The sequence below is a fragment of the Lipotes vexillifer genome, unplaced genomic scaffold, assembly GCF_000442215.2.
Source record: "Lipotes vexillifer unplaced genomic scaffold, Lipotes_vexillifer_v1.1 scaffold412, whole genome shotgun sequence".
NCBI classification, from domain to species: domain Eukaryota; kingdom Metazoa; phylum Chordata; class Mammalia; order Artiodactyla; family Lipotidae; genus Lipotes; species Lipotes vexillifer.
The window spans coordinates 528,372-555,538 of record NW_006798464.1 but is presented as its reverse complement, the minus strand read 5'-3'; the positions used below and the strand labels follow the sequence as shown (position 1 = coordinate 555,538).

Here is a 27,167-nt window from a genome sequence, read left to right as displayed (position 1 = left end):
CGAAAAAAAAAAAAAAAAAAAAAAATCTAGTTTTTGATCTGTTGGGGAAAAAGATCAATTTAGAGGCTAACTGGAAGTTCTCTGCGAACTGATATAAAAAGAGTTTCCAGAATACAGTGATTACTGTAGAATACTGATTTCCAGAATACAGTATTAAATGCAACAAATAAATAAAGCAGGATGCTGAACAAGCTTTTGTGTGAAGAGGGTAGGGTCAGGAATAAGAATCTATATTCATATTGCTGTATAGGAATAAAAAACTCTTTACATAAGAAACTAAAAGAAGATATTTACTTATCAGGGGAGAAGAAGAACTGAACAGATGGAGGACATGAATAGAAGGGAGACCATTTCCTGTAAATCTTTTTATAATTTCTGGTTTTCAAATCATAGAACTTTATTACCCATTCAAAATTAAGTTAAAAATATTTAAACAGACTACCTGAAGTTACGAGGGGGTACGTGATGAAAATTAAATTTAAAAAATTTCCTGTTTATATTAGCCTTTCCAAATCTATTTATTTTCCCTCAGATGTCACCATGTTCCAATTCTCTGTCCGTGTTTCCTTCCTAATCCTGGGCTCCTTGCAGCAAAAGTAGCAATATGAAAGAATGAAACTGAAAGTAAAGTGCAGATGCGTTGTTTTGATCTAGGATGACATAAGTAACAAAAGGGATTTTCTTTGGGCTACCTGGAACTAGGACAACGGGAAAATCAAGTCTGCTTTTCAGTGCTCAAACACCATAACACACAGGGCTATGGTCTGGCTAGTGCTTCCTAAAGCAAGGCCTCACAAGGAGGCTTGCATCTCAGCACTCCAACTTGTCTCCTCATAGATCAGGAAGGAGGTGTGGTAGAACCACACAGCCCTAGGCTCTCAAGGACTCTCTTTATCATCCTCTAGGGAAATCACTCCTGAATGGAACAGACCCACAAAATGTGGCACTTCTCTTATTCTATATGTGTGAATGCTCATGTGGGTATATACATTCTTCGTGTATGTGTGCAGACCCATACACATATACCTAAAACCTATCTGGGCAGAAGTGATTCTGTTTTAGGACTATGATCATGCTTTCTGACTTATCACCTTTTGTTGAATCTCTCCCAAACTCAGTACCAGCTAACCTTGATGACAAAGTTAACTGCTGAATGTCAGCTACCTTCTTGATAATTAACATACTTTCATTTTAGAAAAGAAGAGAAAACACCAAGAGTGGGGAAAAACCCACATTAAGAAGGCTGAACTCCACAGATAAACAAGATTTTTTTCTGTAGTGCTTACTGTTTACTCTTGACAGTGGCCAAACAAAAGCAGTAATTATAACACGGCAGAAACACTATGTTGTGAAAGGTACATCTTATAGCTCTTATATTAATTCAGAAGCATAACTGAATATAATATTTTAAATAAGCCAGATTTCAAGCAGACATTTAGATATATACTTTAGGACGTAATACTCCTTGCCTTCTGAGGGATGCTAAGTGGGAGTGAATGAGTGGTACTCATACCTGAGTGGAGGAGGGCTCCAGCAGCTTGGACAAGTTGGAGAGAACAGTGACGAGTAAGAGGGCTTCTTTGCTGTTAAAGTCTTCTTCTTGGCTGCTAAGTATATTCAACAAGGACCTCTGAGAAAGGAAAAGTATACACAGAAACATTAGCAGACATGTTACTAGCAGGGAGAAGAGACATCTACCCAGAGATTCCCAAGGCTGGGACAGAAAGGATTCAAAAACACCAAAAATTCGGGGCTTCCCTGGTGGCGCAGTGGTTGAGAGTCCGCCTGCCAATGCAGGGGATACGGGTTCGTGCCCCGGTCTGGGAAGATCCCACATGCCGCACAGCGGCTGGGCCCGTGAGCCATGGCCGCTGAGCCTGCGCGTCCGGAGCCTGCGCTTGCAACGGGAGCGGCCACAACAGTGAGAGGCCCGCATACCGCAAAAACACCAAAAATCCAAGAGGATAAAAGCTGAAAATAAACCTGGATTGAATAGGTGGTTTCCTACCCTGTTTCTGATTCTAAGTGTTCTCTTGAGAACTATGGACTCCTTCTCCAACCCCCTGCCAAATGTACATCAGGAATGAATTGTGCACCCAGATTTTTTTCTCTTTGTTTTGGCCGTGCCACACAGCTTGCAGGATCTTAGTTCTTTAACCAGGGATTGAACCCGGGCCCATGGCAGTGAAAGCACTGAGTCCTATCCATTGCACCGCCAGGGAATTCCCGTGCACCCAGTTTTGGGTGGTTCGCAACTCCCTGAAGCCCATCCACTGACCTCAGGGCTAGACCACGCCCCAATGCTGGTATTCCCTATACACCTTCCATGTTTCTCTCTCACCACCTGAAACACTGTATTTTGTCTGTTAGTCTCTTCCCACTACAACGTAAGCTCTGTGAGGGTAGGGTTTTGTCTCTTTTATCCCTTGCTATATCGTCAGCTCCTGGAACAGTCCCTGGCATATAATAGGAACTTTAAAATTATGTATTGAAGAAATCCTCTGTGATAAAAGATCCTGATATTGTGACAACTAGTGGTTAGAAACTAATAGGAGGGACTTCCCTGGTGGCGCAGTGGTTAGGAGTCCACCTGCCAATGCAGAGGACACGGGTTCGAGCCCTGGTCCAGGAAGATCCCACATGCTGCGGAGCAACTAGGCCAGTGAGCCACAACTACTGAGCCTGCTCTAGAGCCTGTGAGCCACAACTACTGAAGCCTGCGCACCTAGAGCCCATACTCCGTAGCAAAGAGAAGCCACCACAATGAGAGGCCCGTGCACCATGACGAAAAGTAGCCCCCGCACTCCGCAACTAGAGAAAGCCCGTGGGCAGCAAAGAAGACCCAACGCAGCCATAAATAAATAAATTAAAAAAAAAAAACTAATAGGCTTCACTGTCCAGTCTTTATGCAATCTGACGGACAAAGCCAAATTACATTTGCATGCATTAATGGGCTCTTGGCTATCTCTCTGTATCAGCTCAAACAGTGATTCTTAGAGGCAATGACTCCTGCAGGTTGGGGTGGCTTAAATACACATCCTTCCTAGAATCCTTTTAAATGCATTCTCTCTCATTCTAAGGGCTTTGTCTTGTTGCTTGAATGATGACCCAGAAGAAATTCCTGTTCTATGTGCTCACTGTCTGCCCATTCTCACCAGCTGGCCCTGCTAACAGTCCCTTTCCAAGGACCCTCACAAAGTACTGCAGTTTCCCAGGCTTCTCACCTGAAACTGCCGGATCTGGAATGCTGCTCTTTGGGTGACACTGACTTCCACCTCTTCCTCCTTATCTGTGGCATCTAGGAAAGGAAAAGAACTCTATCTTCTTTGAAATGGGCTTGGGCTTTTTTTTGCCTTTTCATACTAAAATTTTAGGAAGCCAAAAAAGTCTGGAGGCAGATTTAATTATATTCCTAACATTCTGCAATTTCTTAATACTATATTCCATTTTCCAGTCACTGTTTGTGGATAAATGTAATCCAGTAAGTGTCAATTCTGAATCCACTAGATGTCACTCCTTACCAACATTAGGACTTCTCAGGTGTCCTCTGGTAGGTTAACAACTAGAATCAAGAGGTTTGGTTAAGAAAGACAAACTCAGATAGAGCCAATTTATCAAAATTGAAATGCCCACCCAGAGCCCTGAGAAACTGATGAATCTTGGGCTGGTAGAACTGTTGCACGGCACTGAATATTTTCTGCAAACACTCCAAGCACAGCAGCGAGATGCTCTTTCCTTTCTCTTTCTTTCCCGACTCTTCCACTGAAGTAGGAATTGAAGTGTATCTCCAAAGCAAGACCCTGGGGAAAAGTGATTTTATCTTCAAAGTCAGGTTCACTAAGGTACAATTTACATACAGTAAAATTCCCATCCTATAGATGTATAGTTCTATGAATTTTGACTAACTTACACAGTTGTGTACTCAGCCCCACAATCAAGATATTTCCATTACCCCAGAAGTTCCCATGTGCTCCTCTGTAATCAATTATTTCTCCTCGATTTTGCAAGCAACCACTGGTCTGTTTCCTGTCCCAGTGGCTTTACTATTTACAAACTATCATATAAAAATGGTATCATTCATTATGCAGCCTTTAGAATCTGGCTTTGCTAACAGCATATGCTTTTGAGATTCACCTATGTTGCTGCATGTATTGGTAATTTGTCCCATTTTATTGCTGAGCAGTATTCCAGGGTATGGATGTACCACAGCTTGTCCATTCACTAATTTATCCATCCATCTATTGACAGACTTCTGCGCTGTTTCCAGATTTTGCTGTTACAGATAAAGCTGCTGCATACAAACCTTTGTATCAACATCCACTTTCGTTTCTTTTGGGTAAATACCTAAGAGTGGGGTGGGAATATCATATGGTAGGTGTGTGCTTAACTTTTTAAGAAACCGCCAAACTATTTTCCAAAGTGGCTGCACCATTTACATTTCTGTCAACAGTGTATAAGAGTTCAAATTCTTCCACATCCTTGACAACACTCTACTACGGTCAATCTAAACTTTTAGGCATTCTAATAGGTGTTTACTGATATCTCATTGTGATTTTAATTTGCATTTACCTAGTGTTTAATTATGTTGACCATCCTTTTGGGTTCTTATTTGCTGTCTATACATCTTCTTTGGTAAAGTGTCTGTTCAAGTATTTTACCCATTTTGTAATTTGTTTTCTTAACAAGTTTAAGAGTTCTTTATATACTCTGGTTACCAGTCCATCATCAGACATGTGTTTTGCAAATATTTTCTCATCTGCAGCTTGTCTTTTCATTTCCTTAAGAGTGTTTTTCAAAGAACAGAGTTAAATTTTTTAAAAATATCGACTGTGCTTCTGGTATTTCATCTAAGAAATTTTTACCTAAAACAAGGTTGCAAAGCCTTTTCTGTCTTCTTCTAGATGTTTTACAATATTTGGTTTTACATTTATGTCTCTGATCCATTTCAAGTCAACTTTTTGTATATAACATGAGAAATGGATAAAAGATTCATTTTTTCACATATTCATGTCCAACTGTTCTAAAACTACTTGTTAAAAAGACTTTTCTTTCTCCATTGTCAAAAGTCAAGACCATACTTGTATGGATCAATTCTGAACCATCTATTTCTGTTCCATTGATTCTAGCAATATCACACTACCTTAAACACAACAACTTTATAGTAAGACTTGAAATCACATAGTGGGAGTCCTCTAACTTTGTTGTTTTATTTCACATTTGTTTTAGTTACTTTAGGTCCTTTACTTTTCCATATAAGTTTTAGAATAATCTTGTCAATTCCTACAATAAAGCTTGATAGGATTTTGATTGGTATTGTGTTGAATCTATGGATTAATTTGGGAAGAATTCACACCCTGACACACTGAATCTTCCAATCCCTGGACACTGTATGTCTTTCCATTTACTTGGGACTTCTTTGATTTCCTTCATCAATATTTTACAGTTTTCATCACATCAATCTTGCATGTTTTTGAGATTTATCACTAAGTAATTTTCATTTTGTCAAACTATAGTAAATGGTAGTTTTTAAAATTTAAATTTCTAGTTGTTCACCACTAGAATGTACATAAAAATACAGTTTTCTAAAAAACTGACCTTGAATCCTGCAACCTTATTAATAGATCTAGTGGCTTTAAAAAAATTCTTTGGAAATTTTTATGTAGACAATTATGTCTATAAAGACAGTGTTATTCTTTCTTTTTCAATCTGATGTCTTTTCTTTTTCCTGTCTTACTGCACTGACTAGGACCACCTCCAGTAAGATTTTGAATAGTAGTGGTGAAAGCACATGGGGGAGAGCACTGAGTTTCTTCATTAAGTATGCTGTTAACTATAGGGTTTTTGCGGATAACCTTCATTAGACTGAGAAAATTCTTTCATTCCTGGTTTGCCAAGAGATTTTTTTTTTCTCTTTTAGATGTTGGGGGTAGGAGTTGATTAATTAATTATTATTATTATTATTTTTTGCTGTGTTGGGTCTTCGTTTCTGTGCGAGGGCTATCTCTAGTTGTGGCAAGCAGGGGCCACTCTTCATCGCGGTGCGCGGGCCTCTCACTATCGCGGCCTCTCTTGTTGCAGAGCACAGGCTCCAGACGTGCAGGCTCAGTAGTTGTGGCTCACGGGCCTAGTTGCTCTGCAGCATGTGGGATCCTCCCAGACCAGGGCTCGAACCCGTGTCCCCTGCATTAGCAGGCAGATTCTCAACCACTGTGCCACCAGGGGAGCCCTTGCCAAGAGATTTTATCATGGTTCATGTTGAATTCTGATTGCCTGCATCTACTGGGATGAACATATGGTTTTTTCTTTGACATGGTGAATTACACTGATTGATTTACAAATTTTGAGCCAACGTTGCATCCTGGGAAAAATTCCACTTAAATATAAGTTATTCTTCTTATAAACTGTTGGGATGAATTTGCTAATTTTTTTACATCTATATTCATGAGAGAATTTGGTCTGTATTTTTCTTATTAATGTCTTTGGCTGGATTTGGTATCAGGGTAATTTACACTGGCCTTATGAGTTGGGACATGTTCCCGCCTCCATTTTCTGGAAGAGTCTGCATAAATTGGTGTTATTTGGTAGAATTGGTAGAATTCAACGGTGGTGACATGCAGGTCTGCAGTTTTGCTGAGGGAAAATTTTGAATCACAAATGCAATTTCTTTAATAGAGATAGGATTACTCAGGTTACCTATTTTTTCTTGAGTGAGGCTTAAAAAAATTTGTGCATTTAAGTTATGAAGTTTATTGGCATAAAGTTAACATTCTGTTATGAATTTTTAATATGTGTAGAATCAGTAGTGATGTCTCCTCTTCCTCATATACCTGATATGTGTAATTTGTGTCTTCTCTCTTTTCCTGCTCAGTCTGGCTAAAGTTTATTGAATTTATTGATCTCAACTAGATTTTGGTCTCATTTTCTCTATTGTTTTTGCTTTCTTTTTAAAAAAATATTTATTTATTTATTTGGCTGCGTTGGGTCTTAGTTACGGCACGCGGGATCTTTGTTGCAGCATGTGGAATCTTTCATTGAGGCACATGGGCTTCTCTCTAGTTGTGGTGCGTGGGCTCAGTAGTTACGGCACAGCCTTGGTTGTCCTGAGGCATGTGGGATCTTAGTTCCCCAACCAGGGATCAAACCTGTGTTCCCCTGCACTGGAAGGCGGATTCTTAACCACTGGACAACTAGGGAAGTCCCCTGTTTTTACTTTCAATGATTCCACTTTCGTCTTTATTATTTCCTTCCTTTTGCTCACTTTCATTTTAACCTGCTCTTCTATTTTCTTAATGTAAAAGCCTACATTAGAGATTTCAGATTTCTTTCTAATATAAACACTGATTGTTCTAAATTTCTACCTAGACACTGCTTTAGCTGGACCATACAAAATTTGGCATGCTCAAGTGTTCATCTTCATTCTAGTAAGATATTTTAAAATTTCTGACCTTCTCTTTGACTATGGGTTATTTAGAAATGCATTTAATTTCCAAATATACGGGGATTATCCGCATATTTTTGTTACTGCTTTCTTGTTTAATTCTGTTGTGGTCAGAGAACATGCTGATTTCTATTTAAAAAATTTGTTAGTTTTATGGCCCAAAATATGGTCCATCTTGATGAATGTACCATATGCACATGAAAGGAATGTATATTATGAAACTTATTTAACGTTCTATAAATGTCAATTAAATCAAGCTGGATGATAGTGTTGTTCAAGTCTTCCATGTCCTCCCTGATTTTCTATCAATTTCTACTGATTACCAAGAGAGGTAGATTATTATTTGTGTATTTCTCCTTCAGTTCTATGCATTTTTGCTTCAAGTATTTCGAAGCTCTGTTGTTAGGTACATATATATTTAAAATTGTTATGTCTACTTGATAAATTATTTAGTCATTATGTAATATCCCTCTTTATTCCTGGTAATAGAATAACGTTTTAAATGTGACTAACAATTCACACCAAAACATGACTAGGAAAAAGAACCCAATATAGTGACTGCACTTTCACCTTTAGGGCAATGCCCAACCTCAAACCCACCTTCATCCCCACCCCCAATTTCTTCTCTTGGAGACTCCACAGCAAGTGAAAACGGTTTCTAAGGGTGTGTGGGGCTTACCGAGTTATGTCACAGAGGTTCTGAAAGACCTTCTCTGGGTTTTTGCCATCAGGGCCACTCACATGCCCCATTTCATTTAGCTGCTGTACCTTCTGCAGAGCCACACTCACTGCATAGCGCATAAACTCATTGCTGGACCTTAGAACAGACAGGCTCTCTTCATGACTTTGGGTACTGTCCCTAGAGACAGAAAAAGAGAAAGATTCCTCTACAGCTATTGGGACCTGGAATTAGGTTTTCTAGGGACTGTTCAGGGTAATAGTACAGAGCAAGCTCTAAATGACAGACTCTAGGCAGCCCATGCCAGAGTCACTGCCATGGCTGCCCTACAGATATCATTCTCAGTGTTACCTCACTTTCCCCCCCTCCCCCACTCCTTTAACTCTGATGAAATTTAAATGTCAGTCTTAGTTTTCTTTAGTGGTTTTTTTTTGTTGTTGTTCCTTTGTTTTTTTTTTTTTTTTTTTTTTTTTTGCGGTATGCGGGCCTCTCACTGTTGTGGCCAGAGTCTCCCGTTGTGGAGCACAGGCTCCGGACGCACAGGCTCAGCGGCCATGGCTCACGAGCCCAGCTGCTCTGTGGCATGTGGGATCCTCCCGGACCGGGGCACGAACCCGCGTCCCCTGCATCGGCAGGCGGACTCTCAACCACTGCGCCACCAGGGAAGCCCCTTTGTTTTTTTAATTCAGGTTTTTCTTTCTTCTTTTTTTATCTGTTAGCGTGTTTGAGCTACTTAGGCTGATTTTCTTAGAACACATTGTTGGAATTCATCCTATTTTTTCATTCACTAGTCCATTGTTTCTGATTTTTCCTTTAATAATTCAAAGTATCTCTTTAATGCTTAGGTAGGTTTGTTCTGCCTTCATTTCAAGAAAATTACAAACCTCCTACCTTACTTCTTACTGTATATGTGCTAAGAACTGTGTGAATCCAAGCTAGGTAACATCAGTGAGCCTGGGTAGGTATTTTTATCTTCACCACACTGCTGTCTTTAAGCACTCTGTTAGAACCTTACCTGAAAAGAGCGGTGAGAAGATCAGACACAAATTTCATGGACAAAAAACTATCATTTGTTTTGTTGGCCATTTTAGTTTTGCCTTTACCAGCTTTTTCATTAAGGATGTCAGAGAGTTCCTTGTAACACATAAATAAGCTCAGAACCTCCTCAAATTTACTCTTACTGTGTAAAAAAGAAAAAGAGACCACCAAGGACAAGCATCAGAACATTGTGGCTTATTTTCACAAACAGTAATAAAGAAATCACAATGCTTCTTTAGATGTCATATTTTAGACCCAACATTACAAATGAATGGATCTTCATTAACATAGCACTCCCAGGTCATACCAATCTGGGTTATTTCTTTTCTTCCCTTACTTATACCAGTCACTGAAGAGAATGAAAGTTCAATACTACCACCAATCAAAATTTCTCTGTTAAAATCAGGAGTTCTTATGTTCAGGGTCTGGGGAATTTTGAAAACATTAAAGCCTGCTGGAGGGACAAAATTCACCAGCCTCTTTGGCATATGCTTTGGTGTTCCCTGGTAGAAAGAACATAGATTGGTCTTAGGCTACAGGTCCATTAATAGATAGTGTATGGTCTGTGGTCTGTTCATACCTAGCATATTGTTAGTGTTGGGAAAAAAAACCAAAAAACGCACACACACACATAAAATGAACTGCAAGTAGAGTCATAGCAATACCTTACCTGAAATTACTTATGGAGAAATTATATTCTATTAGAACTTCACAAACTCCCATAACAAGAAAAGCACAGATATTGTTTTTGGTACCAATACCAGTGCTCTGAGAAAAATCTGCTGATTTGTCCTAAAAGACAGAAGATAAAATTAATAAGCTACTAAAAACTTCCATTATTCAACACAGCTAAGACTTAGCAATTACCAGTTCAAAGTCCTCTAGTTCACTCTTAATCATTCTACTAGTAATAGACTCCAACATATCATCTAAGTCTTGGTAGAATCCCTCTTCTTCCTCCTCCTCTTCTTTCTGCTGTAGGGGCATCACTCTACTCTTATACCAGGCCAAACAATGTTGAATACAACATAGCAGACAATCCTGCAGAAGAAAATAATAAGTGAATATTCTTGTTAAAGGATAACCTATGAAGCTGTTGATAATCAACAAATAATCCTTATCTATAAGGCTAAAGTAAGTTATTCATTAGCATCACAAGTTAAGTCAATCTGTATTAACAAAACCGGAAAAAAAATAACTGAACTAACAGAGGCATTGTTTTCTGGCCTTTCCCAAAGGCACTGGCTTCATAAGTAGCTGACACCTAAGAATGCAACATCAGATGTGCTGCCTCTGATTTGGTACAAACACCATGGAGCCAGGTTGTGAAATTAAATCCTCTCTAACTCCTTTGAGTCCCAGAGGCTATTCTAAAGATAGGGGTTTATGCTGAGGGAATCTTTGGGTGACCAATCTTTAGCATCTCTGATCCAGGCTGAGGACATCTCAGTTATAAGTCACTTGGGATGAGAGAGTTTCAGTTTTTATCTTTTCTTCTCTTTCTGAGGCTACACAACTAGAATAGAAAACCAACCTGTCCTAGTTCCTCTGAAGGTTCAACAGAATGCCAATTCTAGCTCAGCCTAAATCATATACCCCAGACTAATGAAGCAGGTCCCCTGGGTTCATCTGCTTCTGGGTGACCTCCTTCTCTCCATTCTAAAGTATATTTATTTAGTATATGTAATCAAAGAGACATAAATGGGAGATAAAATGCTTCTTGGGAGAAACAATGGATGCCTTGATTTAGTAAAGTGCTGACATGCAGATATCTTACCAAGAAAACCAAGGTGAAGATGGGTCAGAAAAGATAAGCAGTAAGAGTTAAGAGTAAAAATTCATTGGCAGTACCAGGAAGAGTGCTTCACAGGGGAAGGTATCTGTTTCTGAAGATCAACCATATCAACAGGGCTGGCAGTTTTACTTAAGAGTAAAAATAATGGTTCTGGGAGGAGGGAAAAAAGTCTCACCAGTGGTTCCTGTAGAGAGATCTGATCTCCTTGGGTCAGAATACAAGCTTCTAATTTCAGAGGTGGCAGCATATCAGGTTCCGGCTCATAGAACTGTTTTAACTGTGTATGGTAAGGAAAAAGATACCATGGCTCATGAATGTTTTTCACTTTTTTAGCGGGTCAAGCTAATGGCACATTTAATGCTTTCTAAGACATTATTTCCCAACTGTCCAAAGAACACTGCAGCAAAATCTGTGTTGCTTTGACTCAACCATATCCTTTACCCTTGCTTTAGGCACTGTACTAACTGAGATCTTTTTTTTGTTTTTTGTGGTACACGGGCCTCTCACTGTTGTGGCCTCTCCTGTTGCGGAGCACAGGCTCCAGATGTGCAGGCTCAGGGGCCATGCTCACGGACCCAGCCATTCCGCGGCATGTGCGATCTTCCCGGGCCGGGGCACGAACCCGTGTCCCCTGCATTGGCAGGCGGACTCTCAACCACTGTGCCACCAGGGAAGCCCTAACTCTGATCTTCTTTCCTATTTCCACTTCATAACCTCTCCTACAAAACATCATACTCTCTCACACCAATTCCTAAATTTGTATAGGCAATCAGGATTTTCAGTATAGCTTGAAGGTTAAGAATATAGGCTCTAGAGTCAGACTGGCTGAGTCTAAAATCCCAGTACCACCACTTATTAATTCAATAAAGGTATCCATGCCTTGGTTCCTCACCTGTGAAATGAGGATATTTATTAATATAAATGTATAAATGAGTGTAAGGATTAAACATGCTAACACATGTAAGGAGCTTCAAATACTACTTGGCCCATAACAGAGTTCAAAAAACTGTTAGTTAACTCAGCCATAAAAAAGAATGAAATAATGCCATTTACAGCAACAAAGATGGACCCAGAGATTACACTAAGTAAGTCAGACTGAGAAAGACAAATACTATATGATATCACTTACATGTGGAATCTAAAATATGATACAAATGAACTTACTTACAAAACAAATAGACTCACAGACACAGAAAACAAACTTATGGCTACCAAAGGGAAAAGAGGTGGTATAAATTACGACTTTGGGATTAGCAAATACCAACTACTGTATATAAGATAAATAAACAACAAGATTCTACTGTATAGCACAGGGAACTATACTGAACATCCTGTAATAAATCATAATGGAAGAGAATACGAAAAACAATATATATATAACTGAATCACTTTGCTGTATACCAGAAACTAATACAACATTGTAAATCAACTATACTTCCATTAAAAAAATAGTTATCATTTTTCTCTTTTTTAACTTTTAGAGTCTGTAGAATTTTACAGGTCCACATACTAACCTAAGTTGGGAAGCACTGGTCTATGCCTTCAGTCATAATTTGTGATGTTAAATGTGAAAATGTAGATGGACTGATCATTACAGTTTGATAGATACAATATAACAAGATACAAATTTTATATAGGATCAGGTCCAAGGCCCACTGAAAAGCTTTCAATGAATAGCATAGGACCTTCCAATAATATCTCCGTATCTGAGACCTTACTTTCAAATGGAGCTTCTTTAGCAGAATTATCACAAAGCAATGGCATAAAAAGGACGGAGAGGGAGAGGAAGAGAAAGAGCAGTTCCATTTATAGCAAAATGGTGGACTAGGGTTTAGAGAAATCCTCATGGTAAATAACAGTAAATAATATTGCATTAAAAATTTATATAGACATATTTATTAAATAGATAGCTAAGAGGAAAGGAAAAGGAAAGTAAAAAGGAATCATGAAATTAAAGACAAAGCCTAGGGCCCTCATGGGGTGGAGGCTGGATCAGAAACCTTCACATAAAGCTCGAATTCTCAGGAGATATTCTTAGTGGATAAACCTAAAAAATAAATCCACCATATGAAGGAGGATGGGAGAGGGATATGTATCTGCCTAACTGGCCCCTGACTTTAGGTGAAGGGGGAAAAATATCTCTCCTGGGACTTTCTAACCACAAGCTAGTCTCCAAACATAGATGGGGTAGAATTCACACTACCTGTGTAGTCCAAAAAATCAAAAACCAAAAATCTAGCTGAAAGCTTAAAGAAAGATAACATATAACTTTGAAAAAAGTTAAGGGAAAAAATGAAAAAAAGGAAATAGAGAAAATTTCCAATTTTACATAAACTAGAAAAAGAGGGAACATCCCTAATCATTTTATTAAGCTCATACTAAAGCAAGGAAGTTCAGTATGAGAGATGAAAATTACAGGCCATTCCGTCTTATAAACATATATGTAAAAGTCTTAAATGAATACCAAACCCAGTAGTGTATAAAAAAGGTAATACATCATCATCAATTTGAGTTTTTTTTTTTGGCCATGCCACACGGCAGGCAGGATCTTAGCTCCCTGATGACCAGGGATAGGATCCATGTCCACTGGACTACCAGGGAAGTCCCCCCACCATGTTGCTTTAAAAGATTAAATAATATAATTCATCACAGTAAAAGGTTAAAAGAGTAAAATCATAACAGTCATCTCAATAGATACAAAAATGTATTTGATAAAATTCAACATACATTCAAGAGTAAAACAACAGATCTGAAATGGCAGAGGAGAAAGTAAACTTGAAGACAGATTATGAGAAAATATCAAATCTGAAGAAAATAGTGTAAAAATATTGAGGAAAAATGAGCCAAGTCTCAGAGATCTGTGGAATAATATCAGGCATTCCAACATACATACCAATGAAGTCGCAGAAGGAAAGGAGAGAAAAAGGGGATAGAAAAAAATATTTGATGAAATAATCAGTGGACATTTCTCAAATTTGGTGACAAGCATCAACTTAGAGATCCAAAAAGCTTAGTCAAGTCCAAATAGGAGAATAACATGCTTGGACTCTTGAGCTAGACGATCTGAGTTCAAATCCCAGCTCTGCCACTAATTAACTGTGTGACCTTGGGCAAATTAAATTTACTTAACCTCTCAGACCCTTAAAATATAAATCTGTTGGGGCTTCCCTGGTGGCACAGTGGTTGAGAGTCCGCCTGCCGATGCAGGGGACACAGGTTCGTGCCCCGGTCCGGGAAGTTCCCACGTGCTGTGGAGCGGCTGGGCCCGTGAGCCATGGCCGCTGAGCCTGTGCGTCCGGAGCCTGTGCTCCGCAACGGGAGAGGCCACAGCAGTGAGAGGCCCACGTACCGGAAAAAAAAAAAAAAAAAATCTGTAAAATGGAGATAACAGTTTTTATTTTACAGGGTTTTGTGAGGACTAAATTAGATCATCCACCATATAATGCTTCATAAATTGCTTGGCCTTCTATAAGTGCTAAACATTAGGTACTGTTGTTATTACTATTAGTACATAACAGTATCTTGAACTCTCTCAATATATAAAAAGATTCATGAAATGAAATATTATTTAGCCATAAAAAGGAATGAGGCACTGATACATGCTACAACATGGATGACCCCTGAAAACATCAGGTTAAGTGAAAGAAGTCAGTCACAAAAGACCACACACTGTATGATTCCATTTACATGAAATGTCCAGAACAGGCAAATCTATAGAGACAGAAAGAAGATAAGTGATTGCTTAGGGGTAGGAGGTTGGGGGAAGGATGGGAGAATTAGAGGGTGGTAGCTAAATGGCACAGGGTTTTTCCTGAGGTGATAAAATGTTCTCAAATTGATTATGGTGATGGTTGCACAACTCTGCAAATATATGAGTTATATTTTTTTAAATGGGTGAATTGCATGGTATGTGAATTATATCACCACAAAACTGTTATTAAAAAACATTCAAATAAAATCTTAATGAATAAACATTGAGTAAAAGGTCTTATTTACAACAAATATTCTCCAGTTGAATTCTTCTCATCTTGATAATCCTCTGAAATATTTCATAATTTAAAGCTTTTTTTAAGACTGAGAAATACAGAAAATAACCTAATAGACACTCATTAATATGTCACTTAGATTTTACAAATGTCAATATTGTGCTATATTTTCTCCAAATCTCTTTTTCTTCTTTCAGAAATAAACAGAACAAATAAAGCTGCTGATGGCCTCTGTACAAATGGTTCTTCAGAACGTCCTTCTAACTTAGGATGCAGACTGTTAACTGAGAGGGATAATTGTCAGATAATGGCAATAAGTGGTGATTAAAATAAAATAACATGAAATAGCATCACATACTTCAGGCATGGTCACAACGCACCACTGCACTAGTTGGGAACTATTTCATATTTTGAAAATTATGAAGAATGTCAGTCGCCTCTTAATTGCCTTAGTATCTGTTCCCTTATATCCATAAAAATACATTTTACCTGTGAGAACAGAGTTTGCATGACTGAATTAGCCAGCTGAGAATTTCTTCGAAGGACGTCATAGAACCCCTAAAAGGAATCAAACAGAGGATAAATAAGCTCTTTGATGAATAAATGAACAACAATATCCTAACAGATTTAGGTCTATGATCCATTACAAGGTAATTTGTTTTTTTTCCCCAGCATCTGTAAACTACGTTTATTGAGTGCTTACTGGGCACATCAGATACAAAAGAGTTGGGACTGGGGCAGGTAAGAACTTAAGAAATTAAATAAACACATTAATTTTACCATGAATTTAACTACTAGGGAAGTATAAAATTTGTACAAGTTATACTTTATAATGAAATTTTGATGTCTGTCAAAAGGATAAGTTATACATACAATGCAGTAAAAATGTTTTAAAATTGTGCTTAGTATCACAGAACTACCCTGAAATGGGTTGATAAAATGCCTATACAGCATTATACAGATATATTTCACATTAAAGATTGCTTGTAAAGTACAAATACTTTGACCCCATTGCTGAGAAATCTATGGCTGACAACTATATGTGCAGTTCCTCTAAGAAACATCGCAGTATTTGTAGTCCATCTCTCCTTTAAACTCCACCTTATTTTTAGTTTCACTTACGAGTTCTCTTCAAAACCGTTTGTATTTCTTTTGTCTGATCATCTTCTTTGAGTTTCCTGATTTCATTTTTTAAACAATTTATAGTTTCACAACTTGCTTTTAATCTCTCTTTAAGCTCTGCAATTTCAAAGTTTGTTTTTTTTCCCCACAGCTTCTAATTTTTCTCTGGTTTTCACTTCAAGTTCTGGAAATTCTGTTTCATGCTTATAGGCTCCTAAGGTAAGCTGATGAGATGTTGTTAATAATTATAGCATCACTGCTGTTGGGTCCTGAAATATCATTTCATCATAGAACTCTGAAACCACTGTCTTTTTTCCCCAGCACTGCATTGGTGTCTGACTGAAATAGCTTCTTTTTTTAAAAAATTAATTTATTTATTTTTGGCTGTATTGGGTCTTCATTTCTGTGCGCAGGCTTTCTCTAGTTGCGGCGAGCAGGGGCTACTCCTCATCGCAGTGCGCGGGCTTCTCATTGTCGTGGCTTCTCTTGTTGTGGAGCACAGGCTCTACACGTGCAGGCTCAGTAGTTGTAGCTCACGGGCTTAGCTGCTCCGCAGCATGTGGGATCTCCCCAGACCAGGGCTCGAACCCATGTCCTCTGCATTGGCAGGCAGATTCTTAACCACTGCACCACCAGGGAAGCCCCTGAAATAGCTTTAATAAATGATACAGGATTACAGGTCTTCCATTAGGATCAATGAAAAAGATTTTGATGATTATTTCGAATTCACCCCAACCTGTTTCAGTAATTTCATATGGAGGCTTAGTAATAACTCTTAAGGGATTGCCATAGCTTTCATATAATTTAAATTGGATTTTCTTCACATATGCTGACATATCCTCATTTCTGTATAGTTTTACATATACTGTCCACTGATGGGTGTGCCCATCTTCTTCTCTTTTCTTTCCAAAATATGGAGCAACATTACCATAAACTATTGGTTTAACGACAGTAACCCCCTTCACTCTCCTGCCGGAGTCAGGCTCAAATTCGGCCATTCTCTTGAACATACTGTCCTATGGAAGAAGCTGCCGCTGCCAGGGATAAAGACTGGGGCCAGCGGACTCGCCGCTCCGCTCCTCCCACGCGGGCCCAAGGAGGAGGGTTTCTGGCCGAAGGAAGACGAGTCAGCAGTGCTCGGGGTGCTGAGGAATCGCCAACGTCTCACGGCAGAGGGAGCCACGGAAGCCCATTCAGCCCCACGCGGGAGGAGAGCAGGACGGGAAGGGTGGCAGCTACAAGGTAATTTTTAAAATTTGGAGGTAGATAAGATTAAGATTTTTTTTTTTTGAATATGGATGACTGTGCAGAAAAGAGTTATTAACATAGTGGTCTGAGACTGCTATCCTTAGAAAGGTCTTCTTCCAAGGTTGGCCCTTGGCTGGTGGCTGGGAATTTGGCTGGTAAAGTTTTTTCCTATACTGATATAAAACTCCCTGAACAATGAGAAGCTTACTGTGCCTAAACTGTTTGTACAAACAATATAGTTTATGCTGAAAACCTGATTTCCTTCTGGGAGTTAGGAATTTTGGTACGTACTAAGTAAGGGTGCCTATGTGACCAGCTGCCAATAAAAAGCCTTGGGTGCTCTCTAATAAGCTTCCCTAGTAGAATACGCTTTGCATATGTTATCACAACTTATTTGAATATGCTTTGCATATGTTATCACAACTCATTTGCTGGAAGAATTAAGTGCATCCTGTGCAATCTCACTTGGAGAGGACTTAGAAGCTTGCACCTGGTCTCCTGTGGACTTCACCCTATTTGCCTCTCGCCTCTGCTGTTTTTTGCTTTGTATCCTTTAACTCTAAATCTCAGCCATGAGAACAAATTTACGCTGTTTTATCAGTCCTTCTAAAGAAATCTTTAGACCTAGAGTCTGTCATACAGAGTGAAGTCAGAAAGAGAGAGACAAATATCGTATGGTAACACATATATATGGAATTTAAGAAAAAAAAAATGTCATGAAGAACCTAGGGGTAAAACAGGAATAAAGACACAGACCTACCAGAGAATGGACTTGAGGATATGGGGAGGGGGAAGGGTAAGCTGTGACAAAGTGAGAGAGAGGCATGGACATATATACACTACCAAGCGTAAGGTAGATAGCTAGTGGGAAGCAGCCACATAGCACAGGGAGATCAGCTTGGTGCTTTGTGACCACCTGGAGGAGTGGGACAGGGAGGGTGGGAGGGAGGGAGATGCAAGAGGGAAGAGATATGGGAACATATGTATATATATAACTGATTCATTATGTTCTAAAGCAGAAACTAACACACCATTGTAAAGCAATTATACTCCAATAAAGATTTAAAAAAAAAAGAAATCTTTAAACACAGAGGTGGTTTTGGGGACCCCCAATACAACAAACAATTGTTTCAGCACCGTTTGTTGAAAAGACCATCCTCTCTCCACTGAATTACTTGGGATTTCTGTGAAAACTCCACTGACCAGGGACTTCGCTGGTGGTGCAGTGGTTAAGAATCCGCCTGCCAATGCAGGGGACACAGGTTCGAGCCCTGGTCCGGGAAGATCCCACATGTCACGGAGCAACTAAGCCCGTGTGCCACAACTACTGAAGCCCACCTAGAGCCCGTGCTCCGCAACAAGAGAAGCCACTGCAGTGAGAAGCCCCCACACCGCAACGAGGAGTAGCCCCCACTCACTGTAACGAGAGAAAGCCTGTGCGTAGCAACAAAGACCCAACACAGCCAAAATATAAATACATTAATTAAAAAAAAAAAGAAAAAACTCAACTGACCAACTTTATACTTGTTCAATTGTTTTGTTCATTTTAGGTGGTTTACACTCCACATTAATTTTATTATTATTATATACATTTTAAAATGTATTTATTTATTTTTGGCTGCATTGGGTCTTGGTTGCTGTGCGCGGGCTTTCTCTAGTTGCAGAGAGTGGGGGCTACTCTTTGTTGCGGTGCACAGTCTTCTCATTGCAGTGGCTTCTCTTGTGGAGCACGGGCTCTAGAGCAGGCTCAGTAGTTGTGGTGCATGGACTCAGTTGCTCCGCAGCATGTGGGATCTTCCCGGACCAGGGCTTGAACCTGTGTCCCCTGCATTGGCAGGAGGATTCTTAACCACTGTGCCACCAGGGAAGCCCCACAAAAATTTTACAATCAACTTCTTAATTTCTACAAAAAAAGCCTCGGATTTCACTGAATCTACAGATATTTCTGAGACTTAAAAACATTAACAATATTAAGCATTCTCATCTGTGAACACTGCATATCTCTCCATTTAATTCTTCTTTAATGTCTCTCAGCTATTTTGAGGTCTTCAAGTGTACATATCTTGTGCATATTTTGTTGAATCTATCCTTAAGTATTTTTTTATCAACTATAAATATTGCTTTCTTTCAATTTCAAACTGTTCACTGCTAGAAAATAGAACTATAATTGATTTTTGCATGGTTATTGATCTTGTATACAACCTTACTAAACTCATTTTTCACAGACTTTCTGGTATTGTCTATGTACACTAAGTGAACAACACAGCTTTACTTCATCCTTTCAAATCTGTGTGCCTTTATTTCTTTTTCTTGCCTTGCTGCATTGGATCAGACCTTCACTTTAATGCAGAATAAAAGTTTTGAGGACAAATATCCTTGTTCCTGATCAAAGGGGAAACACATTAAGTGTCTCACTATTTATATTAGATGTAGGATCCATAGACACCCTTAATCAGGTTGAGGAATTCCCCTCTAATCTTAGTTTGCTAAGAGCGTCTGAGAGTTTTACCACAAATGAATGTTGAACAAAGATATTTTTAATTATTAAAAAAAATTCAATGTTTGCCAGAGTATGCCAGTAGACTTTAAAATGTTCTAATCTTTAACCCAGCAATGTGGTCAAATATTTAGGTACAACAACATTCATGGTGAAAAACTGGGAACAACAGAAATGACCCAAAACAGTTAAATAAATCACTGTATACATAAAGAACAGTTTTTAGCATTAAAAATTATGTGTCAAAGAACATTTCATGAAATGGGAAAATACAACATAATATTAAAAGATAAAAGCTAGATAAATCTTATGATTCCAATTTTGTATAAATATACACATATGAGTGCTGGGATTAGTAATAATATTTTAAAAAATATTTTCCTGGGGCTTCCCTGGTGGCGCAGTGGTTGAGAGTCCGACTGCCGATGCAGGGGACACGGGTTCGTGCCCCGGTCCGGGAAGATCTCACATGCCGCGGAGCGGCTGGGCCCGTGAGCCATGGCCGCTGAGCCTGCGCGTCCGGAGCCTGTGCTCCGCAACAGGTGAGGCCACAACAGTGAGAGGCCCGCATACCGCCAAAAAAAAAAAAAATTCCTGTATTTTCTATATTTTCTACAATAAACCTGAAAAATCTGATGTCTGGTACAGTGCCTTGCAACCACTGTAGCTCAATAAATGTTATTTTAAAAAGGGCAGGGCTGGGCTTCCCTGGTGGCGCAGTGGTTGAGAGTCCGCCTGCCGATGCAGGGGACACGGGTTCGTGCCCCGGTCCGGGAAGATCCCACATGCCGCGGAGCGGATGGGCCCGTGAGCCATGGCAGCTGAGCCTGCGCGTCCGCTCCGCAACGGGAGAGGCCACAACAGTGAGAGGCCCGCGTACCGCAAAAAAAAAAAAAAAAAGGGCAGGGCTTCCCTGGTGGCGCAGTGGTTGAGAGTCCGCCTGCCGAAGCAGGGGACACGGGTTCGTGCCCCGGTCTGGGAAGATCCCACATGCCGCGGAGCAGCTGGACCTGGGAGCCATGGCCGCTGAGCCGGCGCGTCCGGAGCCTGTGCTCTGCAACGGGAGAGGCCACAACAGTGACAAGCCCGCGTACCGCAAAAAAAAAAGGGCAAATAGGGGCTTCCCTGGTGGCTCAGTGGTTAAGAATCCACCTGCCAACGCAGGGGACTCGGGTTCAAGCCCTGGTCTCAGAAGATCCCACATGCTGCAGAGCAACTAAGCCTGAGAGCCTCAACTACTGAGCCTGTGTTCTAGAGCCTGTGAGCCACAACTACTGAGCCCATGTGCTGCAACTACTGAAGCCCACGTGCCTAGGGCCTGTGCTCCACAAGAGAAGCCATCACAATGAGAAGCCCGCAAACCACAAGGTCTTAGCCCCTCCTTGACAAAACTAAAGAAAGCCCACGTGCAACGAAGACCTGATGCAGCCACAAATAAATAAATAATTTATTTTTTTAAAAAAAGGGCAAATAAAAGTATTATAATAGCTGTTCTCTGAAATGACTTCCACTTAATCTACTTGCTAGATTATCTAATGCTCTCCATCCTATGAAATATGGATGCTGAAGTACACAGCATACTAAATGCTAGCAATCGTAGTGCAATCCCTCATGACTGCAAACTTTTGTTCCCACTGGCTGAATTATATCCTAATCACAAGTCAGTAGTAATATTTGGTGTCTCAGTTTTTGCTAATTGTACCATCATTGTTAATTATGTGATCTAATCAGACATTCTGTAAACCGTTGGAAACCAAGTGCAAAATGAAAAAGAAGTTGTTTCTGGGAATTCCCTGGCCGTCCAGTGGTTGGGACTCCGCACTTTCACTGCCGAGGGCACGGGTTCAATCCCTGTTCAGGGAACTAAGATCCCACAAGCCATGTGGCATGGCCAAAAACAACAACAATAAAAAAACGAGAAGTTGTTTTCATAAAAACTAAGTTGAATGTTTTGGAAAGACTTAATAAATCTCTATAACCAATTTCTGATGAATTAGGAGTAAGACAATTCTAAAAACTTAGGGGAAAAACTGAACATATCTAGATTTCTACATTAAGACTGTATCTGAAGTGTCTTAAGGTTTTTATCTTACTTTACGTAAGCAAAAACTTGAAATTATAGGCAATACGTTAAAGTTATCGTTTGTTTGAGAGACAGGAAGTTCCAAATGGCAGACTCATACTCAAAACCAAAAGAACTTGGCCTTAAAACAAAAGACTGGTAAATTAACAGTACATTTAAATATTTCAAACTAAAATAAAATATTTAAGGTGTTTTAACTATTCTTTATGATTCCTCACCTTAAACGACTTTTTGGCTAATCATCACGAACTACTGGTCCTAACTGCATTAAATAAGAGCATATCTACTGTATTTTGATAATCAGAAAAAAAATTATTAAAATTAAAAGGATTATTAGTAGAGTTGGGGAGGGAAGTACTACATACATCTCTTCACTCTGCTGATTTACCTCATAAAGCATAAGTCGAACATCAGCCTGTTGGCCTAAGCATCTCCTCAAACTATCCATTATCTCAAGGCAAAAGGTTTCATTGGCGACAGAATTGTAACGGCTATGGACATCCACATGGACCTGAAAAGAAGAGAGGCCAGTTCATGTCTATCTTACCACAGTAAGTAGTTTCTATTAAGGGGGTAAAATGAGCTGATGTACTTGGTCAAAGAACCTTACATTTAGCTTTCCCCATATGCCAAAACCCAGGACTGAGGCAGGCATTATAATCATTATTAGGCCATGATAAGTTATCACTCTTATTCTAGTTTGGACTAAGAGAATTTTCAAGCACTTAAAAAAATTAACTCTTCCTTATTCCTTAAGATTTTCCTTGGCAATGTCACCTGCTTAGCAAGGCACACAGATTATTTCATGCCTCTAGAATTCAGTAGTCATAGTAAACTTGATTTTACGTAAAAGGTCTAAAAGACTTCCTTAAATGTCTTCAACAGCTAGAAGAACTGAGCTCTTTTTGGTTCTGTGAACTCCTGAGAGGTTTAGAGGTAGGTAGTTATTTTGTTTAGATATGGACTTGACAAAGAATAACACTGCTTGTTTGAGTCACATAATAAATTCAGCCATTATAGACCAAGAACTCCTAATCCTTACTTCAGGCAACTTAGTGAGGAAGTTAATACTGACTGAGGTCAAATCCCAGTTCTACCCATTACTGGCCATATCACCTTGGGCAAGTTATTTAACCTCTCTCAGTCTCAGTTTTCTTACCCTTAAATTGGGGATAATAACAATACATAAATGATACCCAGTGTTCCTAATATTTAATCTATGTCATATGTTATAAACAAAAGTTCTGTATAGTTATACCAGAGCAAAAAAGGATTCTTAATAAAACTAGTAAACAGATATGTCTCTTATTTACAAATCGTATATTACTGAATTTAAATTGACAAAGACAATTTTATTGCTGCAAAACCTAGATTATCACGTTACTGTAAAATGTTTTGTTTTCTCAGGTTACAGGTTTTAATAGATGTACAGAGTAAATAAACTATTAAAATTGGGGACAATAACAGTATTCAGCCTCAGAGAATTGCTGTGAAGATTAAATGAGAAAATAAATGTAAAGCACTTAGCATAGAGTCTAGCACAGTGCTGTCCAGAAGAAACACAATACAAATCACAAATGCAAGGCACATATATAATATTAAATTTTCTAGTAGCCAAAACAAAAAAGTTAAAAAACTGGTGAAATTAATTTTAATATTTTATTTAACCCAACACAGCCAAAATATTATCTCAACACATAATCAGAATTAAAAATTGAGATAGTTCACATTCTTTTATCTCACACAGAGTCTTCAAATCCAGTGTGTGTTTTACACGCAGAGCAACACTCAATTTGAACTAGCCACATTTCAATCAATATTCAGTTCAACAGCCACCTTGAGGCTAGGGACTACCATATTGAAAAGCACAGTTAACACACAGCAAATTTTCCATTAAAAAGTGTTGGCTGATATCATCATCATCATCAGACTGTTTCAGGATCATTTGTACAACCAGAACAGGAGTAAAAGAAAAGAGTCTGCACATCATCAGTTCCTGCATCAGTGCACACACTATAAGCTGGTGTGAAAAAAAATCCTTACCTGGCTAATACCAATAGACTGACTGCACTGAGAAGACGACAAGCTGCCTAAAACTTTAAAGTTCTTCAGGAGCAGCAAAAACCCAGCAACTGCAGATTTTCGGGCATCAAGCTGGCTAGCTCAGGAATAGACAGAGAAGAAGTTACCAAACAGTACTGATTTCACAGGAATAGGCTTCTGGGTCAGAAAAATTCAGTTAGTTCTGTACAGGAAAGGAATATGTATAAACAATGGAGCACAGAGCAAAATAAATTGAATTTATATACTCAAAATAAGGCATTGGGGCTTCTCTGGTGGCGCAGTGGTTGAGAGTCTGCCTGCCGATGCAGGGGACATGGGTTCGTGCTCTGGTCCGGGAAGATCCCACATGCCATGAAGCGGCTGGGCCCGTGAGCCATGGCCGCTGAGCCTGCGCGTCCGGAGCCTGTGCTCCGCGACGGGAGAGACCACAACAGTGAGAGGCCCGCGTACCGCAAAAAAAAGAAAAAGAAAAAAAAAAAGGCATTGGCTGTTCACAGCAATTAGTAGTATAGGAATTCAGCTGAATTTTGCATTATCTACTTAACCTCATGGCACTATCTATACTTTCCTCTATCCTTCTGACAAGTCTATGAGGGAAATGAGAACAAGAGTGCTTAAAGCCTGTACAATGGGTTGATATCTCAAATGTAAGTACTAAATATAGCAAAGGAAATTGTTGATTTTCTCTGAGTTTAAAGGAGCACTTCCTTTCTTCATAGAGGAGTGCAGTGCTTGGTGCCTTATAAACCCTCCATCCAGAAAAATGATACAGTCATCTCACTGAGGCTCAATGATTAATTCATGTTATAGATGCTACAATATACAACCTTGGCCTATCAGACATGCTTTTGGGTAAGGAGTAACAACAAACTGTCAATTCTAGAATAGGGATAAATAGCATATGGCTACTTACTAGTTGCTCCTCTGAATATCCATGAGTGTATTATAGTATGGCCAATGTGATATTAATTTGGTATCTTATCCTTAAAGTAACAAATGCTTCCCACATATTACCCATCTCATAGTATCTTTAGGAGATGGTATTATCATCTCTAGCTTGGGTTAGGAATTTGCATGACTGCTGTGAAGAGATGACTGCAGAGAGGACTCTAAGTAACATTAGAAAGCATCACTTCCTCAGATCTCATGGTAGGCTACATACCTGGCAAACATAGCTTTCCGAAGGACAAGTATCAAGGAGTCTCTTATTGACAAGCTGACTTTTAGAAGGGGCTGAAAGAGGAAGAATCAGTAGGTAAAAACAGCAATTTGTTTATTAGCCTTAGCACATTTCTACTCAATACTGTTACCATTTGGCTTTTATAAGAAAGTTTGGCTCTGTTTTATAAAGAAGTTGCATTGTTTATTACACTTAGTAATAAGGACAATTTTATATTTTGAAATGCTAAATTGAAACTAGTTGTGAATACCTTTAAACCTACTGTCCTCAATTAATAATTTCCTAAGAGCCTTTCAATCACTTCACTAACTTGAAACTGAATCAAAGGAGAGAGAATAGCACTATGAAGAGGGGGTAAACCTGGAAAATAGACTCTATTTTAATAGAAAGTTTTATGTTCTAGAATCAAGGGAAACAGTATTTCTTACACGTACATATGTGTAAGAAATACATCAGACCTCCACTCAGCAGTTCAACCTCAGTTGTGGTGAGCTCTTTAGGAGTCAAGACTTACCTGCACTGCCTTCAGCAGCCCTTGTACGGTTTGAAGGGGCAGAAAGGACAAATAGTCAAAAGTTTCTGTGACTTTAGAAGAACAACTTTGAAGAACTAAGGGTGAATACATGATGATATCTGAAAGCAGGTCTGAAAAACAGAATCTATAATCAGTTGCCTCAAATAACTAAAAATGTTTCAAATAAAAGGAACATAAAATGGAGAAAGAAATGGTAAAAAGTTTTTTGTTTCTTTCTCAAATAAGTCAAGTACACTGCAACATAGATTTCTACTGATTCTATGTATTAATACTTTAAGGTCAATGTAACCAGGATACTTGTAAAATTTCTTCTGGTAATAGTATAAGACTACAAAAATTAAACTGTCTAAAAGAAAGGAAGAAACCCATTATACTGCCTGAATAAGTAGCACACATTGTCTTCATATTTCCAAACTGAAATAAATCAATAAATATTTATGAATTTCTATTATGTGCAAGCATAATAATACGGTCCTATAAGGAATATTCAAAAGCACAAAACCTGGTCTCCCTTCAAGAATGTTAATTTAGCTGGAAGTCAAGAAAAAAATATTTTAAAAGAATGAAAGAAGTAATAGAATGATACCAAAAATCTAATAATTCCAAACATTGTTTATTGTCTAGCAAATGGTAAAGAGAGAGTTTAAACAGGAGCGCAAAGGAAGAGATCATTATGAGATGGTGTGCTTTAGGAGAGCAAAGAGAAGAAGGAATTTAAGCTGGATTCTAAAAGATGGGTAACATTTAGATGCACAAAGAACTGGAAATAACTATTATATTTAAAGGGAAAAGTACGAGTAAAAGTACAGGAAAGGTAAGTGTAAGACATATTCAGAGGATGGTGGGGAAATCTGTGGAGATAGGGTGAAGCATTCAGAAAAGTAAATAATGGAAGTTAATGCTGGAAAGGTAGGTTGGATCAAATTGTCAAGGACTTTTTTTGGCTGTGGCACGTGGCTTCTGGGATCTTAGTTCTGCGACCAGGGATCAAACCCAGGCCCACGGCAGTGAAAGCACTGAGTGCTAACCACTGGACCGCCAGGGAATTCCATCAAGGACTTTAAATACCAGGATAAAGAGCTGGTAATTTATGAAAGGAGGTATTAGTGAGTTCTGAATGACAGAGTGGTAGTTTAGGAATACTAATCTGGCGGCAATTTGCGGACAGAATCGCTGCAGAGAAAAAAGAAAGCAGGGAAACCAGTTAGGAAGCTGTGGTAGTAGTCTAAATGCAAGGTTATAAGACTGGGAATTAGGCAATGGGTGTATGTGTGTGGGGGAGGGTATAAAAAAGAAGAAAGAGGTAACAGTATGAGGGAAAGAATGAAAGAACTTAGGTACCAAGTGTATTTGAGAAGATTAAAAGGAATTCTAGTCTCTGAGACTCAGAGCTGTTTCAGATAACAGAAATAGGGACAACGGAAAGGGGAATTTGTTTGAAGGCAACAGTATTGCATTTGAAATAAAAGGAAAAGAAATACTAAATGGAAATATCCAGCAGG

The 27,167-nt window shown here is 39.0% G+C and overlaps 1 protein-coding gene across 2 annotated transcripts in view; it reads right to left on the bottom strand.

The window, feature by feature from the left end:
* The window catches only part of FANCI (FA complementation group I), a 77,482-nt gene that overhangs the window by 10,687 nt on the left and 39,628 nt on the right, over window positions 1-27,167 (bottom strand). The window contains exons 14-26 of one of the 2 annotated variants that reach the window (XM_007470517.1): window positions 25,645-25,775; window positions 25,113-25,183; window positions 23,930-24,044; window positions 22,275-22,397; window positions 15,426-15,494; window positions 11,126-11,227; window positions 10,023-10,196; window positions 9,826-9,947; window positions 9,133-9,297; window positions 8,118-8,297; window positions 3,634-3,800; window positions 3,225-3,298; window positions 1,514-1,630 (exon numbers count right to left, since the gene is read on the bottom strand). In XM_007470517.1, coding sequence (XP_007470579.1) covers window positions 1,514-1,630; window positions 3,225-3,298; window positions 3,634-3,800; window positions 8,118-8,297; window positions 9,133-9,297; window positions 9,826-9,947; window positions 10,023-10,196; window positions 11,126-11,227; window positions 15,426-15,494; window positions 22,275-22,397; window positions 23,930-24,044; window positions 25,113-25,183; window positions 25,645-25,775 — 1,610 coding nt within the window. The remainder of the gene's footprint in view (window positions 1-1,513; window positions 1,631-3,224; window positions 3,299-3,633; window positions 3,801-8,117; window positions 8,298-9,132; window positions 9,298-9,825; window positions 9,948-10,022; window positions 10,197-11,125; window positions 11,228-15,425; window positions 15,495-22,274; window positions 22,398-23,929; window positions 24,045-25,112; window positions 25,184-25,644; window positions 25,776-27,167) is intronic. The other variant, XM_007470518.1, reaches the window with a different exon arrangement.